This window comes from Triturus cristatus, chromosome 6, assembly GCF_964204655.1.
Source record: "Triturus cristatus chromosome 6, aTriCri1.1, whole genome shotgun sequence".
Classification (NCBI taxonomy): domain Eukaryota; kingdom Metazoa; phylum Chordata; class Amphibia; order Caudata; family Salamandridae; genus Triturus; species Triturus cristatus.
In genome coordinates this window covers 234,913,139-234,939,821 of record NC_140589.1, presented here as the reverse complement: position 1 = coordinate 234,939,821, position 26,683 = coordinate 234,913,139, and the positions used below count along the sequence as shown (strand labels likewise).

The 26,683-nt window shown below is 43.6% G+C and overlaps 1 protein-coding gene across 2 annotated transcripts in view; it reads right to left on the bottom strand.

Moving 5' to 3' along the window:
- TP53I3 (tumor protein p53 inducible protein 3) overlaps positions 1-26,683 on the bottom strand; it is a 159,022-nt gene that overhangs the window by 100,027 nt on the left and 32,312 nt on the right. The window contains exon 1 of one of the 2 annotated variants that reach the window (XM_085610594.1): positions 12,590-12,728. The exons of the other annotated variant lie outside the window; for it this stretch is intronic. Coding sequence (XP_085466720.1) covers positions 12,590-12,650 — 61 coding nt within the window. The 5' untranslated portion in view covers positions 12,651-12,728. Of the gene's footprint in view, positions 1-12,589; positions 12,729-26,683 lie in introns of those variants that run through there. 2 annotated transcript variants of the gene reach the window in all.

The following is a 26,683-nucleotide window of genomic DNA, read 5'->3' as shown; positions in this document are numbered from 1 at the left end:
CCCAGTTCTTGGGGAAAACCTGCACAGCCTGTTAACCTACATACAGACGGCGAGGTTGTCCGTCGATATCTGTGGGTGCTCCCTTTTTATATCATTTTGTGGGCTCCTTTGCACGCTACATCTACCTACGTATGCTACCCAAAAGCTTCGTCTGCAGATTTTACCAGACATTTCGTCATTTACCCACTTAATGCTGACAATGGACTGGGTGAAAAGGTCAGTCTCTCAGGCCAATCGCTTATCGTAAGTTCCATAGAGCAAGCAGAAAATAATGGGTATTGTACAGGAATTCAATATATTCATGTATAAAATCTCCTCAGTTCTCCTAACTTGACGGTCTGCGGTTGCCACTTCCTTAAAAGCGGGAAACCTGCCCAGGAAGCAAGTACCAGTCCAGGATGCAGCCTACTGTATGTCGACAGCTTCAGGGGGATGTTGAACTTTGATACCGAGCACGGAGCACTCGGGTAGGGTGGGGGCTACTAGTTTGGAGCAGAAGGCCTCGCAGACCTGCCTTCAGACTGCTATACACTAAAATTGCAGAGCTATGGTCAATTTAACAAAGAGGCCTACATATTGAACAGAAGGGCCTACACAGGGGTTTTATGCTGGCTGAGTGGTAAGGATGTCTCAGGATAATTATATAGCAACACAGGACCCGCTGGTCAATTTAATACGGCCTACAAATGCGGCTGGCAGGGCAAGGACAAGGGTCTCATACTTCAGGTGTGGACAGAACGGGCCAGGGGCCCCCTGTGATACAAAATCTACCCTCCTTCAAGGCTGTGGCAATGTAATAGACCATTGTGGGCAGAAGGAAGAGGCAATGGTAGTACAACCATACATGCCAACAGACCCGATTCAGCCAGGAAACGTCCAATGTTTTTAAGCTCAAATGGGCTTTATTTGATCTGTCTCCTGTCTACAATATCCTCTTTTTCAATGTAACTCAAAGGGGAAAATCAATACCCCAGTTTTTTTTCAAAATCTCCCTCTTACCAAGTTCAAAATGTTCGCAAGTATGGTACATTGGATCATGGAAGGAAATGGGATAGGGACATGGACTTGGATAACAGAGGACAGGAGAGACATGGAGAGGTGCACCAAACTGACCCTGCAGGGCAGGCATCAGGGTTTGCAGCAGCACAATACACCACACAGGGCATGCAGGACGGGAGTGCAGCACAACAATCCATAGAAAGCAAGAGGGAGGGGACAGGACCATGCACATGGACAACAGAGAACAGAGGGGCAAGAGGCAATGGTAGCTAGCTGACCATAATGGACAGACAGGAGAGAAGGCTGCAGCATAACAGACCATAAAGGGCAGGAGGGACGGATCAGGGGCATTACAATGGAATAGACAAGCCAGGAGGGAGGGAGTAGGGGTCTGCACATGTAAACAGAGGGCTGGGGGCAAGGGGGCAGGGCAGGAGCAGCAAGATAGCCATGGAGGTCAGGCAGGATGGGCACTAGAAGCAAGACACAACATGAAGAGCAACAGTGAGACTGTGATGGCATACATACAGACCATGGAGGGAAGGTGGGAGGGGGTCAGGGGCAGCTAACTGACCACACAGGGAAGGTGGGAGGGGCCATGGCAGCACAGAAGACCATGCATGGCAAGTGGGAGGGTTAGTGGCAGCACAATGGCTATGATAGGCAAGAAGGAGGGTGCAGGGCCATGCACAAAGGACGATGGAGGATAGAAGGGAGGGTCAGGACCTGTGCACAGACAAGAAAGTTCAGGGGAAGGGGCCTCACAACAGACCACACGGGGCAGGCAGGAGGAGCAGTTGCAGCACAACAGACCAGGGAGGGCAGAAGGGTGTGGCAGTACAATGGACCATGTAGGACAGGAGGAAGAGGATAGAGGCATGGCATGTGGACAGGCAGGGTGGAGGTGGCAGGGACAGGTTACAGTCATCTGACAATGCTAGGCAGGTGGGAGGGGAGTGGCAGCTCAACAGAACACTCAGAGTAGATAGGAGTGGCAGGTCCATGGGACATGGTGGGCAAAAAGGATGGAGCAGGGGCATGCACAAAGACATCGGAGGGCAGGGGGAAGGAGAATAGGGGCAGCAAGCTAAGCACAGAGTTTAAGCAGGAGGTCAATGATGGGGCATAGAATTGGGCAATGGAGGGCAGGAGGAGTGGACTGGTACATCATACTAAATTGAGGGCAGTGGCAGCACATCAGACCATGCATGGCAGGAGGGAGGAGGCTAGTCCATGGATTCACACAACAGAGGATAGGGAGGAGGGGGATGGGGCAGCAAGCTAACTGTTCAGAGAAGGCGGGTATTAGAAACTTTATTGTTTTTAAAACATTTTGTCTGTGCAAACTACTTAAAATATGAACAAATATGCAGCATAATCTCACTTTTATTCAGGAAGAAGAAGACGTTAGTGACTGTGACTCCGGGCTCACTTGGCAAAAACACTCCCTGACCCTCCACCCCCTATCGCAAAATGTAATGCCCGTGAAAAGGGTAGGTGAACACAGTGTTATATAGAACATAGTCCTGAGAGCACGATTGAAAATGAAAACTAGATATAGTGTATGGTATAAACTATGCACCAAAAAGTGTGATATAAGATGAACCAGGCGTGAAATATAATATGCAATACATTGTGCGCAATGACAGATTCATTGGAGAGCGCGAGATAGCAAAGGCACTAGCGCGTGCTATGCGATATGCGCCTTGGAGTGTAATATGCACAGGGCAGTGTTGTGTAACCTAACTAGTCTCTAAAGTTGTAATATAAAATATGTGCTGGGGAGTGTAACGTTGCATATGCACTGTGACAAAGATATGGATCCCAAATTGTAATATGTATGGCATAGCACTGTGCGTTATAACATAGGCATCGAGGAAGGCACGTTAGATGGGGCAATATAACCCGTGCGAAGACAAGTGTGGCATGACATTTTCACGGGGTGGTGTTACAGTGCACATGGGCTAGAGAGTGTCATAGCATATGCACTAGCTAGTGGAATACAATACAGAGGTGTGTGGCACTCGGCAGGCAATGGTGGGTGTAACACAGCATTGGGCTCTGTCAGGAGCGCGCTGTGACTCGCAAGTGATGTTCGTCCCCTTTCCAGAGAGTAAAATAAAAAGTATTACACATCCGGCAGTGGATGTGTGTTTTATTAACTGTGAGGGGGGTTTCTTGCATAGTTTTTGTCGAATTTTTGTCGAATCCCCTTTGAATGGCTTGGTGTGCATGTGTATTAAATGTGCCCGTCAATAGCTACCCATGTTTGTATAAATAAACGACAAGGGTGTCTACCGGGATTAGGCACGGTAGAGCATCAGACATGTCAGAGCTTCACTAGTGGTGTAAATACATTCCACGTGGATTAATTGCATGCATAGTCGCCTTTTAATGAATATTACGCAAATCGTCATGGTGATAGGTACGTACGGTTTGTCCAGCATGTCCTAGGTGTGTCTATAAATATATATTTTTTAAAAATAATAAAAAACAGTGGCCGGCCCTGGGGATTGGGGTCAAAAAAATATAATTAGGAGACAGGCCCTGGGGGATGGGGTCATCAGGGCCAATAAATTAGAATAAGAAGGGGAACCACACAGCCCCCCTTCTTAAAAAAATAAAATAAATAAAAGACTGGCATCGTGCCGGAGGCCATGCCCCCTCCATGCAGCACTCTGCAAACGCGCCCCCAACAGGCATCTCCAGTATGCGCCAGGGAGCTGCGCTGCAGACAGGTGTTCTGAGTCCAAGCCCCTTTTTACACCTCTCTGCAACGCAGCTCTGTGGCGCTTACTGGAGGTACCTAGTGGTCTAGTGTGACCCTAGGGACCCTTAGGATTCAAGGGGACTTAATCTCTCAACTTAGAACAGCCACAGGGCGCGTTTACACAGTGGTGAAGGGAGGGGACGGGGCCTGAGGTGACGTGTGCAAACACGCACCATGGCACGTTTTAAATTGGGGATATAATTTCCCTTCAATACTGAGGGCCCCTGGGGGCTAACTAGCCCACCAAGTGCTTCCAGTAAGCGCCACTGAGCTGCATTGCAGAGAGGTGGTCCAGGCCGTGCCACTTTTTACACCTCTCTGCAACGCAGCTCTGTGGCACTTACTGGAGGTACCTAGTGGGCTAGTTGGACCCTAGGGACCCTCAGGACTCAAATGAACTTAATCTCCCAACTAAAAACGGACACAGGGCGTGTTTACACAATGGTGAAAGGAGGGGACGGGGCCTGAGTTAACGTGTGCAAAAACGCCCTGTGGCCTGTTTTAAGAGGTAGTTTTAATCCCCATGCCCTATTATATACTAGGGGCTTATAGAGGAGGTAAGGCTATTCACAGGGGGACCCCAACGCATAATGTTCCTTAGTGTATGTAGGTGTTTTCACTGTATTCTAAGTGTCTTTTAACATCGCACTGGCTCTAGGACTGGTTAGTCAGACTCAGTTACCACCAGTATCCGTCTGAAAAAGTTGAGGGTACAGGATGATTTTGCAACAAGGCTTCTTTCTGATCTTCTTTTTGTTCTTTCTGCACGTTATCCTTCTTCCTGCACTTATCTTCGTATTTGAGGACTTCTGTTGCTTCTTTCTGCACTTCTTTTGTTTCTTTCTGTGCATTTTTTCTTCTTTCTTCACATGTCCTATCTCTGTAGGCATAGTTAGAAATTAGCATTTAAAAAACCTTTGAAATTAACAGAAAAAACCATAGGTTTCAGGCACGTTATAGTTAGGAATTAGCATTTAAAAAACCTCAGAAATTCACTGAAAAAAACATAGGTTTCAGGGGTGTTATAGTTAGCTGGACTTTTCACTTGTACAAAACCATTGAAATTCCCCCGTTATAGTTAGTTCAGCTAACTATAACTCGCGCGCCCGCAATGCACTGCTGATGACGTCACATATTACATCACTCATGACATGGTCAGTGACATCACTCATGACATCACTGATGACATCTCAAATGACATCACTGATGACATCACTGATGACATCATCCTTGTGATAGAGTGGCAGACCTCCTCTCACCCTAATATAACCTTTGATACACACATTCAAAAATAGAGACTAACATTTTCAAAACAATGGACATACCAATACCAGTTACAACAACCTCTTCAGTAATTCTAAGATCCACATACACATCCACTCATTCACCAACAGTCCAATACAGTCACTCATACATGTACTCACTCATCATATGTACTCATACACCTATACATCCTGTTACACAATGCCACTCATCCATAGAGTTACTCACACACATAGTCACTCATGCTAATAAAGAATCAAACATACATTTACTTGCATATACAGTTATACACACACCACCACACTTACTTCTACGGAAACTTACACATACTTAGTCTTTTAAACAATCACTTATAGAAACACATACTTATTCATACAGGAACTCTTTCAATCTCTCACTCTCACATATACTCACATATATACACCAATAGTCACATATACTAGTTTAAAACATATGTAGTTACTCATAAAGACACTATTGAGACAGTCATTCACTCACTAACACACCCATACACACACTCATCCACCCATACAGTCCTGCACACATACTGTGTTCAACACATACAAACAGTGAGTCACTCATTCATGCACCTATGCACTACGTAATACTCCCCACCGAACCATGCAGACACTCAGACTGATACTCAAAAAACCAACTAATAACCTATATAGACACCCATGTAGCTACTCACCAACCCATGCAGCCAATTATACACAAAGTGAGAGACTGATACAGATATTTACATATTTAAACATTACTCACTAAGCCATGTATTCACTATGATACACTTAATCAGTCAGTTACACAATCAATTTTTCAAAAACAAATCATCCATTTAGACACTTATATACCCATTTATTCTTCCATCGACCTTGAGATATACATATATAAAACATATTTAATTTTCAGAATAACACACATTCACTGGATGATGTCATCAGTGATGTCATCAGTGATGTCATTTGAGATGTCATCAGTGATGTCATGAGTGATGTCACTGACCATGTCATGAGTGATGTAATATGTGACGTCATCAGCAGTGCATTGCGGGCGCGCGAGTTATAGTTAGCTGAACTAACTATAACGGGGGAATTTCAATGGTTTTGTACAAGTGAAAAGTCCAGCTAACTATAACACCCCTGAAACCTATGGTTTTTTCAGTGAATTTCTATATATATATATATATAACTGCTACGACACACCAGTCAGGTGCACTCGCAGGCGGGTGCTTCTTGGTGCGGGGGTGTACCCGCATTCAAATTCTGCTACAACTCTCCTTCTCACATTCACCATCCACTGGAGAAAGACAGCACTCGCGGGGGGCCGTTCCCAAAGTTTATTCACTGGAAACTGACACGTTTACAAACAGACGCGTTTCGGTAACAACCTTCATCTATGTTTACCGAAGCGCCCGCCCGCCATGATTTTTGAATCCCCTTGCAACTCATCAACATCAATGAGGGACAAACGTCAATCCCGTAATCTCACACATTACCTCCCTAATGTCTGCCCCATCTTGGAATGTCTACAATACCAACATGACAAGGTTGTATACAAGCACAAATATGCACAAATCTGCTCAGTACAACGATTGAAAAATTAATCAATGCACGTTATTAAAGCCCTGGATGGGCATAAACCTGGAGGAAATCCATCATGGCTAGGGCTGCCTGCTACTAAGTTCTCTATACATTTTTTATTCAATAACATAAAACAATATGTAAAAATACGGAGTGGGTGAGCAATTGCTAAGTCTATACATCTCGAGATACTATGAACAGTGAATCTAAGGAAGCAATAATCAACCAAGGAAGGGTAAAGAGGCCTCTACTCAGGATCAGATTCAATGCAATTTCTACATATATACATATATACATATATACAGATCTATATGCAGTGTCATCGGGCTGTGAACAGGAGAGTGAAGAGAGGGGAAGGAAAGAAAATAGAACTTCACTCCCCTAGATGGACAGCTAACTCTTCACTACTATTGAGACCCCATGGTGTTTTAGTTTGAAGATCGATAATGTACCGTGACTCCAATCTCCTGTGTTTGAGTATCCTGTCACCCCCTCTGGGATTCAACGGTACATGGTCCAAACAAAAGTAGCTCAACTCATCACAATTACGATTATGAGTTTTGTCAAAATGACGTGCTACGGGGTAGGTCTCATCTCCTTTACTGATCGCCCGCATATGTTCTAGAATCCTGATCTTCGTAGGATGAATAGTACTGCCCACATAGCGCAAGCCACATGGACATACAAGGCAATAGACTGTATACGGAGTGGTGCATGTTAAGAACTTCCTGATGTTCCTACTGATCCTCATAATGGGGATTTCATAACTAAGCACTCTTTTACTCCCTTTACAGGCTTTGCATTTGCCACACGGGAAAAACCCTCCTAATGCCCCAAAGGGTGATCTAGGGGCATCCCTCAAATAACTGCACACTAAGTCATTTTTAATGGACCTGGCTTTCCTGAATGTGACAAGGGGGTGGGATGGAAGATCTGTCCCTATTATGCTATCAGTCTGCAAGATGTGCCAATTCTTACGCATAATCCTTTTTAGGTCCCCGCATCCCTGGAGAAGGTGGTTATGAGTCTAAATTTACCACCATTGGTGACGTCACCCAAATTCTGTGTTTTTTTACTTTTTAGCAAATCCGCCCTTTTGATGATCTTACTTTCTCAAAAGCCTCTTCAAGAGCCCCTCTGCTATAGCCTCGTGCTTCGAAACGTCTAATGCTGTTGTTAGCTGCCTCTTGAAACTCTTTTTCATCTGAACTGTTCCTTTTTATCCGGAGCAATTCCCCATAGGGGATACTCCTGACCAGATTAATAGGGTGACTACTCGAGGCATGCAGGACAGAATTACCCGCTGTTTCATTCCGGAAAAGTTTTGTTTTGAGCTGTCCTCCTTCTAGATAGATGTTGACATCCAGATAATTCACAGAGACAGCGTCTATCTCACCAGTAAATTCAAGATGCACTTCATTGTTGTTCAAGACCTCTATGTAATCTCTGGCAGTGTCGAGTGAACCGTTCCACACGATGAACAAGTCATCAATGTAACGGTACCACACGACAACCTGTTCTGTCCACTGTGTGTTAGAGGTACCCCAGGCTACCTGCTCCTCCCACCAGCCTACGAACAAGTTCGCATAGCTGGGGGCGAAGCAGGTACCCATGGCCGTTCCCGAGATCTGTCTATACAATTGTGTATGAAACAAAAAGATATTATTGGTAAGACAGAATCTGGCAAAGTCTACTATCAGTTCATTGTGTTCCAGGTACTTGAGAGGGCGTTTCTTGAGAAAATATTCCATTGCCACCAATCCATCACAATGCACAATCGAGGTGTATAGACTTGTGATGTCTAGTACCATTAGTTTGTACTCTTCCTTCCATTGTAGAGAAGCAATATGCCCCAGCAGATCTTTGGTGTCTCTAATATATGATTTCAAGGTCTTGACATGGGGCAAAAGAAAAGAGTCAACATAAATGGACATATTTTCTGTAAGACTGCCTTGGGATGCCACAATCGGTCTCCCTGGCGGTGTCAATTTGTTTTTGTGTACCTTTGGCAGGTGATAAAAAGTCGGAATAGTGGGATTCAGCCTTCTGAGGAATAGAAATTCATCCATCATCAGTAATCCTTTATTATGCCACTTAGTGACGAGAGAGTGATAGTCCTCCATACTGACATGATATTCGTTGATTCCAATGGCAGTATACGTCTGCCCATTGGAAAGTTGACGCAACGCTTCCTTGTCATAGTTCACTTTAGTCTGTAAGACTATGTTACCCCCCTTGTCCGAAGGTTTGCATACTATTTCTCTGTCCTTACTCAGATCTTCTAGGGCCTTTTGTTGTTTGAAAGAAAAATTGCTTTTCTTTGTTATGTCCTTTTTGAATTTCTGTTTCCGTCGGAGCTGTGTCAGGTCCTTTGTTACAGCTTCCGAAAAAACTTCAATTGCATCAGGTGCCATTTGTGGTAGAAATTGTGACACTGGTTTAAATGTAGTGAGTCCCCCATATTGTTTTATTCCTGTAATTGCCAGCTGTTGCGATTTCCTCAAAGACATTAAGGTTCCATCTTCCGCTTCTGTTCTTAGTTCCTCCAGAACCATGATGGCATTGAGGTCCCCACTTGCAAGTTTATCCAAAACAGGTGTCACACTGGCTTGTTGTTTAGGTCTCGTGACTTGTGGTTTAGTTTTAAAATACTTGTGCAATTTCAATTTACGCGTAAATTAAAAAAGATCGATGCGTGTCTGCGTAAATTCCATGTTCTTTTGGGGACAAAATGTAAGGCCTAATTCGAGGACTGACTCTTCAGTTTTAGTCAATTTCTTGGTCGTTAGATTGATGATGGTAAGGTTCGCTTCCTTTTTCACCGTCTCCTGTTGGAGGCTCTTCTGGTGTACGCTGTCCTGCTCCGCGTTGCTGGTGGGGATAGGTTGCCTCTTCCGACCCCCTTGTCCCCTCCTGGTCTTCCTCTTCCCATTTGCTCCGGGGGCTTGCCTCTGCCTCCCCTCTGCCACGACTGGCGGATTAATTTGAATTCCTCCCGAAAAGGAGTATGCGCTGGACCAGATCCTGAGGTTGGTCTGTTCTCTTCCTCTGAAGATTCATTTTCGGTAACTTCCGATTCTGATGTCACTGGTACTTCCGCCTCTACCTGTGTTGGTCTTTTAGTGTTACTCATAAGTTCATTTCTTGGTTTATCGAACTTCCTGGCGAAAGTCAAGACTCTTCCCTGCGCATAGTCGTTTTCGTCACGGTCAAATTTACTCTGTTTCCGCGCTTTAATTTTCTCTTCATAGCTTTTTAGACGTTTCTTCATTTGCTCCTTATATTCACTGATCTTGGTTTGGTCTTCCTCCTTCTTTAATGTTTCTTCCAAAGCCTCAATGTCTCGCAGTGCCTTATTCCGGTCACTCCATGCGAATTTGACCAAAATCTGTAGCATCCCTCTGCATGACTCAGCGGTGTGTTCCGCCCACTCATCTAATAATAGGGAATCCGGGGACTCATAGGCCGGTACCGTATATATCCTCAGACCTCTGGGTACTCTGTTGACCTCAATGTTATTTTGTAGTGAGGTCCCTTCCCACCACTTTCTGATCTCTCGCTCGTACAGCCGTTAGAGCGCGATACATTGAGTTGTGATGTTAGATTTGCCTGTGTCCCCTCCCTCTTGTCTCTTGTCCCCTCTCTCCTCCTTCTTTTTGAACATCGTCGAGGCAGCCTCGCGGCGCTCCGATTCACAAAACATCGTCTGCTTAATCGAAGTGTCAATACACTGCTTTCTTCGTGTTTCGCTCCCCCTTGCCTTGAACGGGTTGGTAAATATGTAAAGAACGCCAGCCGGCGTCTTACCCGGACTTCGCCCACTGTTCACTGCTGTGTGCGCGTGCCTTTCCGGCGCCGTAGCCCGTCACTAGTATCCAACTCAAACTCATCCGGTGCTCCTAAATTCTCCATTACTGCTTCGACACACCAGTCAGGTGCACTCGCAGGCGGGTGCTTCTTGGTGCGGGGGTGTACCCGCATTCAAATTCTGCTACAACTCTCCTTCTCACATTCACCATCCACTGGAGAAAGACAGCACTCGCGGGGGGCAGTTCCCAAAGTTTATTCACTGGAAACTGACACGTTTACAAACAGACGCGTTTCGGTAACAACCTTCATCTATGTTTACCGAAGCGCCCGCCCGCCATGATTTTTGAATCCCCTTGCAACTCATCAACATCAATGAGGGACAAACGTCAATCCCGTAATCCCACACATTACCTCCCTAATGTCTGCGCCATCTTGGAATGTCTATAATACCAACATGACAAGGTTGTATACAAGCACAAATATGCACAAATCTGCTCAGTACAACAATTGAAAAAGTAATCAATGCACGTGGCACATCTTGCAGACTGATAGCATAATAGGGACAGATCTTCCATCCCACCCCCTTGTCACATTCAGGAAAGCCAGGTCCATTAAAAATGACTTAGTGTGCAGTTATTTGAGGGATGCCCCTAGATCACCCTTTGGGGCATTAGGAGGGTTTTTCCCGTGTGGCAAATGCAAAGCCTGTAAAGGGAGTAAAAGAGTGCTTAGTTATGAAATCCCCATTATGAGGATCAGTAGGAACATCAGGAAGTTCTTAACATGCACCACTCCGTATACAGTCTATTGCCTTGTATGTCCATGTGGCTTGCGCTACGTGGGCAGTACTATTCATCCTACGAAGATCAGGATTCTAGAACATATGCGGGCGATCAGTAAAGGAGATGAGACCTACCCCGTAGCACGTCATTTTGACAAAACTCATAATCGTAATTGTGATGAGTTGAGCTACTTTTGTTTGGACCATGTACAGTTGAATCCCAGAGGGGGTGACAGGATACTCAAACTCCGGAGATTGGAGTCACGGTACATTATCGATCTTCAAACTAAAACACCATGGGGTCTCAATAGTAGTGAAGAGTTAGCTGTCCATCTAGGGGAGTGAAGTTCTATTTTCTTTCCTTCCCCTCTCTTCACTCTCCTGTTCACAGCCCGATGACACTGCATATAGATCTGTATTATATGTAGAAATTGCATTGAATCTGATCCTGAGTAGAGGCCTCTTTACCCTTCCTTGGTTGATTATTGCTTCCTTAGATTCACTGTTCATAGTATCTCGAGATGTATAGACTTAGCAATTGCTCACCCACTCCGTATTTTTACATATTGTTTTATGTTATTGAATATAAAATGTATAGAGAACTTAGTAGCAGGCAGCCCTAGCCATGATGGATTTTTGTCAGAGAGTTCCTCCAGGTTTATGCCCATCCAGGGCTTTAATAACGTGCATTGATTAATTTTTCAATCGTTGTACTGAGCAGATTTGTGCATATTTGTGCTTGTATACAACCTTGTCATGTTGGTATTGTAGACATTCCAAGATGGCGCAGACATTAGGGAGGTAATGTGTGGGATTACGGGATTGACCTTTGTCCCTCATTGATGTTGATGAGTTGCAAGGGGATTCAAAAATCATGGCGGGCGGGCGCTTCGGTAAACATAGATGAAGGTTGTTACCGAAACGCGTCTGTTTGTAAACGTGTCAGTTTCCAGTGAATAAACTTTGGGAACGGCCCCCCGCGAGTGCTGTCTTTCTCCAGTGGATGGTGAACGTGAGAAGGAGAGTTGTAGCAGAATATATATATATATATGTATATATATATATGTATATATATATATATATATATATATATATATATATATATATATATATATACACACATATATATATTCTCCAAAGTACTTTTGCCGATAAACATAAAGCAAGCTCGAGCCCAAATCCATAAAGCGTAATTTATTTAAATATGTGGCAAGCATACGCCAGACGCGTTTCGGTGCAGCCGCACCCTGGTCACGGGTCCTATATATATATCAAAATTAGCAAAGTCAGAATCCTCTAGAATATAATGCTCAGATGACCAAGCATACTCATAACTATGTGATTAACAACTAAACCACCAAACTGCTTAAACAGATATATACGTACGGAATTTTGCTGTCACGGTTGGTCTCCGAATTCGAAGTAAATTTAAAGAACGATACATCATTGCAGAAGTCTTGAAATGACTGAAACAAAATAGCTATCTTCTCTCCAAAATGGTTCATGTGCAGAAACAGATATTTATCAGACCTGATGATAAATAACAAATGTATTAGGTTTACAAAAACTAGTAGACAAGGAAGAAAAATAAGCTACTTAAAACAAGCTTTCTTCGTGTTTCGCTCCCCCTCGCCTTGAACGGGTTGGTAAATATGTAAAGAACGCCAGCCGGCGTCTTACCCGGACTTCGCCCACTGTTCACTGCTGTGTGCGCGTGCCTTTCCGGCGCCGTAGCCCGTCACTAGTATCCAACTCAAACTCATCCGGTGCTCCTAAATTCTCAATTACTGCTTCGACACACCAGTCAGGTGCACTCGCAGGCGGGTGCTTCTTGGTGCGGGGGTGTACCCGCATTCAAATTCTGCTACAACTCTCCTTCTCACATTCACCATCCACTGGAGAAAGACAGCACTCGCGGGGGGCCGTTCCCAAAGTTTATTCACTGGAAACTGACACGTTTACAAACAGACGCGTTTCGGTAACAACCTTCATCTATGTTTACCGAAGCGCCCGCCCGCCATGATTTTGGAATCCCCTTGCAACTCATCAACATCAATGAGGGACAAACGTCAATCCCGTAATCCCACACATTACCTCCCTAATGTCTGCGCCATCTTGGAATGTCTACAATACCAACATGACAAGGTTGTATACAAGCACAAATATGCACAAATCTGCTCAGTACAACAATTGAAAAATTAATCAATGCACGTGGCACATCTTGCAGACTGATAGCATAATAGGGACAGATCTTCCATCCCACCCCCTTGTCACATTCAGGAAAGCCAGGTCCATTAAAAATGACTTAGTGTGCAGTTATTTGAGGGATGCCCCTAGATCACCCTTTGGGGCATTAGGAGGGTTTTTCCCGTGTGGCAAATGCAAAGCCTGTAAAGGGAGTAAAAGAGTGCTTAGTTATGAAATCCCCATTATGAGGATCAGTAGGAACATCAGGAAGTTCTTAACATGCACCACTCTGTATACAGTCTATTGCCTTGTATGTCCATGTGGCTTGCGCTACGTGGGCAGTACTATTCATCCTACGAAGATCAGGATTCTAGAACATATGCGGGCGATCAGTAAAGGAGATGAGACCTACCCCGTAGCACGTCATTTTGACAAAACTCATAATCGTAATCGTGATGAGTTGAGCTACTTTTGTTTGGACCATGTACCGTTGAATCCCAGAGGGGGTGACAGGATACTCAAACTCCGGAGATTGGAGTCACGGTACATTATCGATCTTCAAACTAAAACACCATGGGGTCTCAATAGTAGTGAAGAGTTAGCTGTCCATCTAGGGGAGTGAAGTTCTATTTTCTTTCCTTCCCCTCTCTTCACTCTCCTGTTCACAGCCCGATGACACTGCATATAGATCTGTATATATGTATATATGTAGAAATTGCATTGAATCTGATCCTGAGTAGAGGCCTCTTTACCCTTCCTTGGTTGATTATTGCTTCCTTAGATTCACTGTTCATAGTATCTCGAGATGTATAGACTTAGCAATTGCTCACCCACTCCGTATTTTTACATATTGTTTTATGTTATTGCATATAAAATGTATAGAGAACTTAGTAGCAGGCAGCCCTAGCCATGATGGCTTTTTGTCAGAGAGTTTCTCCAGGTTTATGCCCATCCAGGGCTTTAATAACGTGCATTGATTAATTTTTCAATCGTTGTACTGAGCAGATTTGTGCATATTTGTGCTTGTATACAACCTTGTCATGTTGGTATTGTAGACATTCCAAGATGGCGCAGACATTAGGGAGGTAATGTGTGGGATTACGGGATTGACGTTTGTCCCTCATTGATGTTGATGAGTTGCAAGGGGATTCAAAAATCATGGCGGGCGGGCGCTTCGGTAAACATAGATAAAGGTTGTTACCGAAACGCGTCTGTTTGTAAACGTGTCAGTTTCCAGTGAATAAACTTTGGGAACGGCCCCCCGCGAGTGCTGTCTTTCTCCAGTGGATGGTGAACGTGAGAAGGAGAGTTGTAGCAGAATATATATATATATATTATCTACTGGCGGTCGCCAGTAGATAGTTATAGTTAGGACCCTGTTTCCATAGGAAATCCGCAACATTCTATTTGGAATAACTTTGGCGCCGGTCGATGAATCCTCGCGAAAGTTTCAAAATAGGTGGGGCGCTACGCTCCGCTCCTACCCTGAAAGTCTCGGGGGGATTCGTCAAGCGGGGGCTGAGAAAAAAGGGGGGTCCCAAAACGCGTTTTTCCCATGCATTTTTCCATAGGACCTTTAGACACAGCTACAGCCCGAACGGCTGAACAGAGTTACTTGAAATTTGGCAGAGAGGTAGTCCTCAGGTCAAGGAAGTGCCTTTTGTAGGTCTGGTGTAAATCTGTTCAGTAGTTCCTGAGAAAATAGCATTTAAATCAATATATATATGTGGGCGGAGCCTAACCACACATCTCATCCTGAGATCTGATTGGCTGTCAGCACTTCATCCAAGAAGTGTTGGCAGCCATCTTGGGACCAATATACATGATAGCACCTCATTAAAAAGCATTGCAGTTAATAGAAGGTTTTAAGACTTTAGTTACATTATAAATCATTTGTTGATGGTACCATACTCATTTTAGGAATTGTGGTATGTTCTAAGGTGATTTCACCATGTGAAAAAGCCTTCTGCTGGGATATCATGATTGAGAGAAAAATATTTTCTCATGCTTTTACCACAGAGGTTTGGAAGGTGATCTATAAGCTAAACTGAGAGCTTATTTTCTGTAAATTCACATTATCTTTCTCAGTCATGTGAGAATGAAGTCTGACATTCTCAGTAAAACATGTACATCCAACAAGGGCAGAGACTGTCAGTTGATTCCTTTGTGTTCTACTGCAGCTTTCCAGAGTGTTCCAAAGAACTACTAGAGCGCTAACCGTCCTACTTATGATAAATGTAAGGCACACCTGAAGCCATCTTGCTTGGATTAAAGTGGTAACTCTTAAAACATTTAATTTAAAAAGGAACAAAATGAGGGGGTTCATTTTTCCATAAAAAGTATGATTAGTGCTGCAGAAAGAAAAATGAGGGCACATTTTGAGTGACTTCTCAAATCCTCTTCTATTTCATTAAAAAATTCTGACATGCAGACTGAAACATGCACTTTCAATACCAGCAGAAGTTTTCCCTGGTGAGCAGTAGCTTTACTACAGTGATCTAATGAGCAAAAAGAGTGCTAACATTCTGATTTTATGGCAAATGTGTGACACATTTGAATGCCTTCTTGATGGAATCAAAGTAAAAAACTGAAAGTATTTCCTACTGAGGAGACTGCAGTAAATGAGGAAATTAGGAAACTTCATAACAAATAAGTCTCCCAAGATGGCCACCAGAGACAAAAGAGCCCAAATGTAGCCCAAATATCACCCAGATGTAGCCCAAGTATAGCCCAATGACAGAATGTCCAAGAATGTTCTTAAAAACAACTAGAGCACTTACTGTCTTCATTATGACAAAAGTATGGCACACCTGAAGCCATCTTGATTGGAATAAACTGGTAACACTTAAAACATTAGATTTAAAAAGGAACACAATGAGGGGGTTCATTTTGCCATAGAAATTATGATTAATGCTGAAGAAAGAAAATGAGGGCACATTTTGAGTGACTTCTCAAATCCTCTTCTATTTCATTAAAAAATTCTGACATGCAGACTGAAACATGCACTTTTAATACCAGGAGCAGACTTCCATGGTGAACAGTAGTTTTACTACAGTGATCTAATGAGCAACTAGAGTGCTAACATTCAGAATTTATGGCAAATGTGTGACATATCTGAATACCTTCATGATGGAATCAAAGTAAAAAACTGAAAGCATTTCCGACTGAGGAGACTGCAGTACATGAGGAAATTAGGAAACTTCATAACAAATGAATCTCCCAAGATGGCCACCGGAGACAAAAGAGCCCAAATGTAGCCCAAAATCACCCAGATATAGCCCAAATATAGCCCAATGACAGAAGTGTGCAAAACACTTATTATTTTGTGTTTTTGCAGTGTTATATAGTGCAGACTTGTCAGGTATTGGAGTGCTTTACATGAGCATTGGTTACATCACACAAGAACAAATTCATTTTGGTTGTAGACATGGGGAGACTAAGTGATTTGACCAGAATCACAGAATGTCGAGCTGAAGCAGAAACTTCAACCTGGTTCCCCAGTTGCAAAGTCTGCAGTTCTGGAAGTAACACCACATCCTCTCCCCTAAGTGCAACATTTAATCAAGTTGTCAACTAGATAAAAAAACATAAAGATAACAAATAATTTAAAAGTGCTTTGTCGCTATTTGAAAACTCAGAAAATATGTCCTTATTTTAGTCTTTTAGAGCACTAACCATAATTTTGATGCCAATAAGACCCTCTCATATATGTAATTTCTAAAGGAATGCTCTAGGTATTACAGTTTTGATTACATCAAGATGATGTCAGGCGTTCCACACTTTTGTAATAAATATAGAATGTTAGCAATCTAGTTGTTCATTAGGATACTGTTGAGAGGCAGAGGCCAGGGGCACGGACTCTGAAAATTGAAGGCAGGTAGGAGGGTGCAAAGGCAACAATTTAACCACACTGAGCAGGCAGGAAGGGCCGTGGAAGCACAACAGACTATGGAGGGCAGTGGAAAGGGGGGCAGGGGCAACAAACCAACAATACAGGACTTGCAAGAGAGGCTGTTGGAGGGAAGATCTATTACGGGTCAAGGAAGCTAGGGGCGGTCCCCAGAGCCCCGGGAGCCACCACAGAACTGAGCAGGAGAGTGAGTCAGGGACAAAAGGGGCACCTTAATTTGAGCCGGGGTGCCTAGGAACGCTTGCTCCAAAAATGAAGAAAACAGACATATGAGACATGGAATTGGAGGCAGAATACAATGGCAGTTTAATGAGAAGATGCAACTTCAAAGAAACCGCAGAATAGAGACATAAAGTACAAAATACAGAATCCAGATAATCATACAGCTGTCATGATATTCTCTGTATCTCAATTAATGGACTGACAGAGAGAGAGAGAAAACACATCTATAAATGCATCATGAGAAACAAGTTACACCAAGGAAAATGTTACCTAGGGACACTCACATTTACTCTTAGAGCAAGCATTCCTGCAATTACAATACAACATCTTTTAAATGCAAAAGTAAAGAGAACAATGGTTAAACATAACATGACATTTCATATAGGTAAAATAGAATAAGATACTTCAAGCAAAGCAGAGCAAGACATTTTAAGCAAAGGAAGACAAGAGCTCCCAGTTCTTGGGGAAAACCTGCACAGCCTGTTAACCTACATACAGACGGCGAGGTTGTCCGTCGATATCTGTGGGTGCTCCCTTTTTATATCATTTTGTGGGCTCCTTTGCACGCTACATCTACCTACGTATGCTACCCAAAAGCTTCGTCTGCAGATTTTACCAGACATTTCGTCATTTACCCACTTAATGCTAACAATGGACTGGGTGAAAAGGTCAGTCTCTCAGGCCAATCGCTTATCGTAAGTTCCATAGAGCAAGCAGAAAATAATGGGTATTGTACAGGAATTCAATATATTCATGTATAAAATCTCCTCAGTTCTCCTAACTTGACGGTCTGCGGTTGCCACTTCCTTAAAAGCGGGAAACCTGCCCAGGAAGCAAGTACCAGTCCAGGATGCAGCCTACTGTATGTCGACAGCTTCAGGGGGATGTTGAACTTTGATACCGAGCACGGAGCACTCGGGTAGGGTGGGGGCTACTAGTTTGGAGCAGAAGGCCTCGCAGACCTGCCTTCAGACTGCTATACACTAAAATTGCAGAGCTATGGTCAATTTAACAAAGAGGCCTACATATTGAACAGAAGGGCCTACACAGGGGTTTTATGCTGGCTGAGTGGTAAGGATGTCTCAGGATAATTATATAGCAACACAGGACCCGCTGGTCAATTTAATACGGCCTACAAATGCGGCTGGCAGGGCAAGGACAAGGGTCTCATACTTCAGGTGTGGACAGAACGGGCCAGGGGCCCCCTGTGATACAAAATCTACCCTCCTTCAAGGCTGTGGCAATGTAATAGACCATTGTGGGCAGAAGGAAGAGGCAATGGTAGTACAACCATACATGCCAACAGACCCGATTCAGCCAGGAAACGTCCAATGTTTTTAAGCTCAAATGGGCTTTATTTGATCTGTCTCCTGTCTACAATATCCTCTTTTTCAATGTAACTCAAAGGGGAAAATCAATACCCCAGTTTTTTTTCAAAATCTCCCTCTTACCAAGTTCAAAATGTTCGCAAGTATGGTACATTGGATCATGGAAGGAAATGGGATAGGGACATGGACTTGGATAACAGAGGACAGGAGAGACATGGAGAGGTGCACCAAACTGACCCTGCAGGGCAGGCATCAGGGTTTGCAGCAGCACAATACACCACACAGGGCATGCAGGATGGGAGTGCAGCACAACAATCCATAGAAAGCAAGAGGGAGGGGACAGGACCATGCACATGGACAACAGAGAACAGAGGGGCAAGAGGCAATGGTAGCTAGCTGACCATAATGGACAGACAGGAGAGAAGGCTGCAGCATAACAGACCATAAAGGGCAGGAGGGACGGATCAGGGGCATTACAATGGAATAGACAAGCCAGGAGGGAGGGAGTAGGGGTCTGCACATGTAAACAGAGGGCTGGGGGCAAGGGGGCAGGGCAGGAGCAGCAAGATAGCCATGGAGGTCAGGCAGGATGGGCACTAGAAGCAAGACACAACATGAAGAGCAACAGTGAGACTGTGATGGCATACATACAGACCATGGAGGGAAGGTGGGAGGGGGTCAGGGGCAGCTAACTGACCACACAGGGAAGGTGGGAGGGGCCATGGCAGCACAGAAGACCATGCATGGCAAGTGGGAGGGTTAGTGGCAGCACAATGGCTATGATAGGCAAGAAGGAGGGTGCAGGGCCATGCACAAAGGACGATGGAGGATAGAAGGGAGGGTCAGGACCTGTGCACAGACAAGAAAGTTCAGGGGAAGGGGCCTCACAACAGACCACACGGGGCAGGCAGGAGGAGCAGTTGCAGCACAACAGACCAGGGAGGGCAGAAGGGTGTGGCAGTACAATGGACCATGTAGGACAGGAGGAAGAGGATAGAGGCATGGCATGTGGACAGGCAGGGTGGAGGTGGCAGGGACAGGTTACAGTCATCTGACAATGCTAGGCAGGTGGGAGGGGAGTGGCAGCTCAACAGAACACTCAGAGTAGATAGGAGTGGCAGGTCCATGGGACATGGTGGGCAAAAAGGATGGAGCAGGGGCATGCACAAAGACATCGGAGGGCAGGGGGAAGGAGAATAGGGGCAGCAAGCTAAGCACAGAGTTTAAGCAGGAGGTCAATGATGGGGCATTGAATTGGGCAATGGAGGGCAGGAGGAGTGGACTGGTACATCATACTAAATTGAGGGCAGTGGCAGCACATCAGACCATGCATGGCAGGAGGGAGGAGGCTAGTCCATGGATTCACACAACAGAGGATAGGGAGGAGGGGGATGGGGCAGCAAGCTAACTGTTCAGAGAAGGCGGGTATTAGAAACTTTATTGTTTTTAAAACATTTTGTCTGTGCAAACTACTTAAAATATGAACAAGTATGCAGCATAATCTCACTTTTATTCAGGAAGAAGAAGACGTTAGTGACTGTGACTCCGGGCTCACTTGGCAAAAACACCCCCTGACCCTCCACCCCCTATCGCAAAATGTAATGCCCGTGAAAAGGGTAGGTGAACACAGTGTTATATAGAACATAGTCCTGAGAGCACGATTGAAAATGAAAACTAGATATAGTGTATGGTATAAACTATGCACCAAAAAGTGTGATATAAGATGAACCAGGCGTGAAATATAATATGCAATACATTGTGCGCAATGACAGATTCATTGGAGAGCGCGAGATAGCAAAGGCACTAGCGCGTGCTATGCGATATGCGCCTTGGAGTGTAATATGCACAGGGCAGTGTTGTGTAACCTAACTAGTCTCTAAAGTTGTAATATAAAATATGTGCTGGGGAGTGTAACGTTGCATATGCACTGTGACAAAGATATGGATCCCAAATTGTAATATGTATGGCATAGCACTGTGCGTTATAACATAGGCATCGAGGAAGGCACGTTAGATGGGGCAATATAACCCGTGCGAAGACAAGTGTGGCATGACATTTTCACGGGGTGGTGTTACAGTGCACATGGGCTAGAGAGTGTCATAGCATATGCACTAGCTAGTGGAATACAATACAGAGGTGTGTGGCACTCGGCAGGCAATGGTGGGTGTAACACAGCATTGGGCTCTGTCAGGAGCGCGCTGTGACTCGCAAGTGATGTTCGTCCCCTTTCCAGAGAGTAAAATAAAAAGTATTACACATCCGGCAGTGGATGTGTGTTTTATTAACTGTGAGGGGGGTTTCTTGCATAGTTTTTGGCGAATTTTTGTCGAATCCCCTTTGAATGGCTTGGTGTGCATGTGTATTAAATGTGCCCGTCAATAGCTACCCATGTTTGTATAAATAAACGACAAGGGTGTCTACCGGGATTAGGCACGGTAGAGCATCAGACATGTCAGAGCTTCACTAGTGGTGTAAATACATTCCACGTGGATTAATTGCATGCATAGTCGCCTTTTAATGAATATTACGCAAATCGTCATGGTGATAGGTACGTACGGTTTGTCCAGCATGTCCTAGGTGTGTCTATAAATATATATTTTTTAAAAATAATAAAAAACAGTGGCCGGCCCTGGGGATTGGGGTCAAAAAAATATAATTAGGAGACAGGCCCTGGGGGATGGGGTCATCAGGGCCAATAAATTAGAATAAGAAGGGGAACCACACAGCCCCCCTTCTTAAAAAAATAAAATAAATAAAAGACTGGCATCGTGCCGGAGGCCATGCCCCCTCCATGCAGCACTCTGCAAACGCGCCCCCAACAGGCATCTCCAGTATGCGCCAGGGAGCTGCGCTGCAGACAGGTGTTCTGAGGCCAAGCCCCTTTTTACACCTCTCTGCAACGCAGCTCTGTGGCGCTTACTGGAGGTACCTAGTGGTCTAGTGTGACCCTAGGGACCCTTAGGATTCAAGGGGACTTAATCTCTCAACTTAGAACAGCCACAGGGCGCGTTTACACAGTGGTGAAGGGAGGGGACGGGGCCTGAGGTGACGTGTGCAAACACGCACCATGGCACGTTTTAAATTGGGGATATAATTTCCCTTCAATACTGAGGGCCCCTGGGGGCTAACTAGCCCACCAAGTGCTTCCAGTAAGCGCCACTGAGCTGCATTGCAGAGAGGTGGTCCAGGCCGTGCCACTTTTTACACCTCTCTGCAACGCAGCTCTGTGGCACTTACTGGAGGTACCTAGTGGGCTAGTTGGACCCTAGGGACCCTCAGGACTCAAATGAACTTAATCTCCCAACTAAAAACGGACACAGGGCGTGTTTACACAATGGTGAAAGGAGGGGACGGGGCCTGAGTTAACGTGTGCAAAAACGCCCTGTGGCCTGTTTTAAGAGGTAGTTTTAATCCCCATGCCCTATTATATACTAGGGGCTTATAGAGGAGGTAAGGCTAATCACAGGGGGACCCCAACGCATAATGTTCCTTAGTGTATGTAGGTGTTTTCACTGTATTCTAAGTGTCTTTTAACATAGCACTGGCTCTAGGACTGGTTAGTCAGACTCAGTTACCACCAGTATCCGTCTGAAAAAGTTGAGGGTACAGGATGATTTTGCAACAAGGCTTCTTTCTGATCTTCTTTTTGTTCTTTCTGCACGTTATCCTTCTTCCTGCACTTATCTTCGTATTTGAGGACTTCTGTTGCTTCTTTCTGCACTTCTTTTGTTTCTTTCTGTGCATTTTTTCTTCTTTCTTCACATGTCCTATCTCTGTAGGCATAGTTAGAAATTAGCATTTAAAAAACCTTTGAAATTAACAGAAAAAACCATAGGTTTCAGGCACGTTATAGTTAGGAATTAGCATTTAAAAAACCTCAGAAATTCACTGAAAAAACCATAGGTTTCAGGGGTGTTATAGTTAGCTGGACTTTTCACTTGTACAAAACCATTGAAATTCCCCCGTTATAGTTAGTTCAGCTAACTATAACTCGCGCGCCCGCAATGCACTGCTGATGACGTCACATATTACATCACTCATGACATGGTCAGTGACATCACTTATGACATCACTGATGACATCTCAAATGACATCACTGATGACATCACTGATGACATCATCCTTGTGATAGAGTGGCAGACCTCCTCTCACCCTAATATAACCTTTGATACACACATTCAAAAATAGAGACTAACATTTTCAAAACAATGGACATACCAATACCAGTTACAACAACCTCTTCAGTAATTCTAAGATCCACATACACATCCACTCATTCACCAACAGTCCAATACAGTCACTCATACATGTACTCACTCATCATATGTACTCATACACCTATACATCCTGTTACACAATGCCACTCATCCATAGAGTTACTCACACACATAGTCACTCATGCTAATAAAGAATCAAACATACATTTACTTGCATATACAGTTATACACACACCACCACACTTACTTCTACGGAAACTTACACATACTTAGTCTTTTAAACAATCACTTATAGAAACACATACTTATTCATACAGGAACTCTTTCAATCTCTCACTCTCACATATACTCACATATATACACCAATAGTCACATATACTAGTTTAAAACATATGTAGTTACTCATAAAGACACTATTGAGACAGTCATTCACTCACTAACACACCCATACACACACTCATCCACCCATACAGTCCTGCACACATACTGTGTTCAACACATACAAACAGTGAGTCACTCATTCATGCACCTATGCACTACGTAATACCCCCCACCGAACCATGCAGACACTCAGACTGATACTCAAAAAACCAACTAATAACCTATATAGACACCCATGTAGCTACTCACCAACCCATGCAGCCAATTATACACAAAGTGAGAGACTGATACAGATATTTACATATTTAAACATTACTCACTAAGCCATGTATTCACTATGATACACTTAATCAGTCAGTTACACAATCAATTTTTCAAAAACAAATCATCCATTTAGACACTTATATACCCATTTATTCTTCCATCGACCTTGAGATATACATATATAAAACATATTTAATTTTCAGAATAACACACATTCACTGGATGATGTCATCAGTGATGTCATCAGTGATGTCATTTGAGATGTCATCAGTGATGTCATGAGTGATGTCACTGACCATGTCATGAGTGATGTAATATGTGACGTCATCAGCAGTGCATTGCGGGCGCGCGAGTTATAGTTAGCTGAACTAACTATAACGGGGGAATTTCAATGGTTTTGTACAAGTGAAAAGTCCAGCTAACTATAACACCCCTGAAACCTATGGTTTTTTCAGTGAATTATATATATATATATATATACACACATATATATATATTCTCCAAAGTACTTTTGTCGATAAACATAAAGCAAGCTCGAGCCCAAATCCATAAAGCGTGATTTATTTAAATATGTGGCAAGCAAACGCCAGACGCGTTTCGGTGCAGCCGCACCCTGGTCACGGGTCCTATATATATATATCAAAATTAGCAAAGTCAGAATCCTCTAGAATATAATGCTCAGATGACCAAGCATACTCATAACTATGTGATTAACAACTAAACCACCAAACTGCTTAAACAGATATATACGTACGGAATTTTGCTGTCACGGTTGGTCTCCGAATTCGAAGTAAATTTAAAGAACGATACATCATTGCAGAAGTCTTGAAATGACTGAAACAAAATAGCTATCTTCTCTCCAAAATGGTTCATGTGCAGAAACAGATATTTATCAGACCTGATGATAAATAACAAATGTATTAGGTTTACAAAAACTAGTAGACAAGGAAGAAAAATAAGCTACTTAAAACAAGCAAAACCAAGAGTGGTAAAATAAATAATACCCCAGTTAATACCTCACAAATTCTGGGCAAGCCCAACCTTATCAACACCTTATAGATCACTGTGGTACATTTCAGTCCAACACAAAGGATGGAACTCAACCTCATTATATTCTTGATAATCTATACACGGTGATCAATTGCAACATCTGCAGCATTAGATACCATTAGCAGAAGAACAGTGATTTGCCAGAACTGATTTACAATTTAGTAATGTATACAATCACTGTGCGTAATATACTTTTAAAAAAAGAGTATTATATAGGTTCCAGTAAAAAGAGAATGTTTATTAGCAGCATAACCCACATAACTCTGTAGGTACCATGAAAGAGTGGGTGTGAAGTGACCTGGAGTGTAAAAAACCACAACCAACGCTCAGTGAAACAAGTGTATAAAGGTTGTTGGAATACAGACAACTGCACAATTATTAGTCCATTATAACAGATTCACAGTCGCCTGCATTTGTGTGAATCATAGGATGGCAACTAGTTTGTATTACATTTCACCGACGTTTCGACCTCTAATAGAATCCAAGGGTCTCATCAGGACGAAAGGATATCCGGGGGACACCAACAGGGAATATAAAACAAAAATTAAAAAGAACCCGCTAAAGCGAGAAATCCCCAGATTTCCTGATTTAGACATGATATTAGTTGCTGGTGCCCAGAGTGAGAAAGTAAATCCTTGGTCAGGTTGTGAAGTACATGCAACCTATACACATTCTGCTGAATCTATATCTCAATTTTTTCTCTCTTTGTTTTTTATTACTTTAAAACATACGAAGGCTATTGCTATACCCTTTTCAGAGTATAGCAAAATTATTAACAAACAGCACCCTAGACCTGTTATTGCATAATGCAGGTAAGAGCAAAGCACAGGTTACACAATCTGAATCTTACCAACAATAAAAATAAAAAAGTTTATTATATTTGACAACAGATCTGATCAATGACACTATCTGCCAAGAATGTGGGTATCCTTAAAGCAGCCAGCTCTCCCTATTCAAGTGCATGCTGCTACCACATCTAGCATCTCGATGCCACGTTGTTATAATCCATGCCATTTGAAGTGCAACTCCTTTTGCTAGCAACAAAGAGACTGGGTTTGTGCATCTCCATTGACTGCCACTGGAATGCAGAATTGAAGCTAAACCTATCTGCATTCTGTACCGGCTCAACAGAACTAAGGGTCATTTAAACATCTAAGACCAGACCAAGTAATCTAGACCACAGTTTAGGATTATTGTTTATCAAAATCTTTGTTATTCCATGATTTTGCAGGGTTCAACACGATGCTGGACCAAAGACCTAAAGTGCTCTCTCTTCTCAATTAGATACATGATTAATCATCTTTAGTTCCATAATGCCATGAACGCAGGTTTTTATCATAGATCAAAAGTAAAAAAATCCTCTTCCTGAGTAATCAGTTCAGGGTTCCAGTGACATCAAGATGTGATGGTTTATGCCACATTTTAGAAATTCAGAGCAAGATGGCGTCCATGCTGGACGTGTGAGTGAGGAGCTCCGGAGTTGTTTCCCCATCAAACGCAACTACGGCCGAGAGGACGCGGAGATTCAACAGAGGTAAACGGGCGATGAAAGGAAATGGATCGCAGATTCGAGCATAGAATCGGTAACACATGAGAACAAAACTGAACATTTACCTGGCTTCATCTATACGGCGTCCTAGCGGCTCAGCAGTTCTGGTGGTTTGCCGTGATTGCCAATACACACCTGTGGAGGCTGAGAAGCCGCGGCAGTGAACGCGCTGGTTGTGACGGCAGCTGCAGTTTGGAGTATGGAATGGTGTGAGTCGCAGGCGGGAGAGATTTAGTCTGCTTGAAAAGACCAGAAAACACTTGGTAAGAACGGATAAAAGTGAACGAGGTGGCATATATTCGGCCAGAACTGAAACAGTGATAAATTGCGTGAGTACGGGAGCAAAGTATTGTGGATTGGTGTGCACGCCGT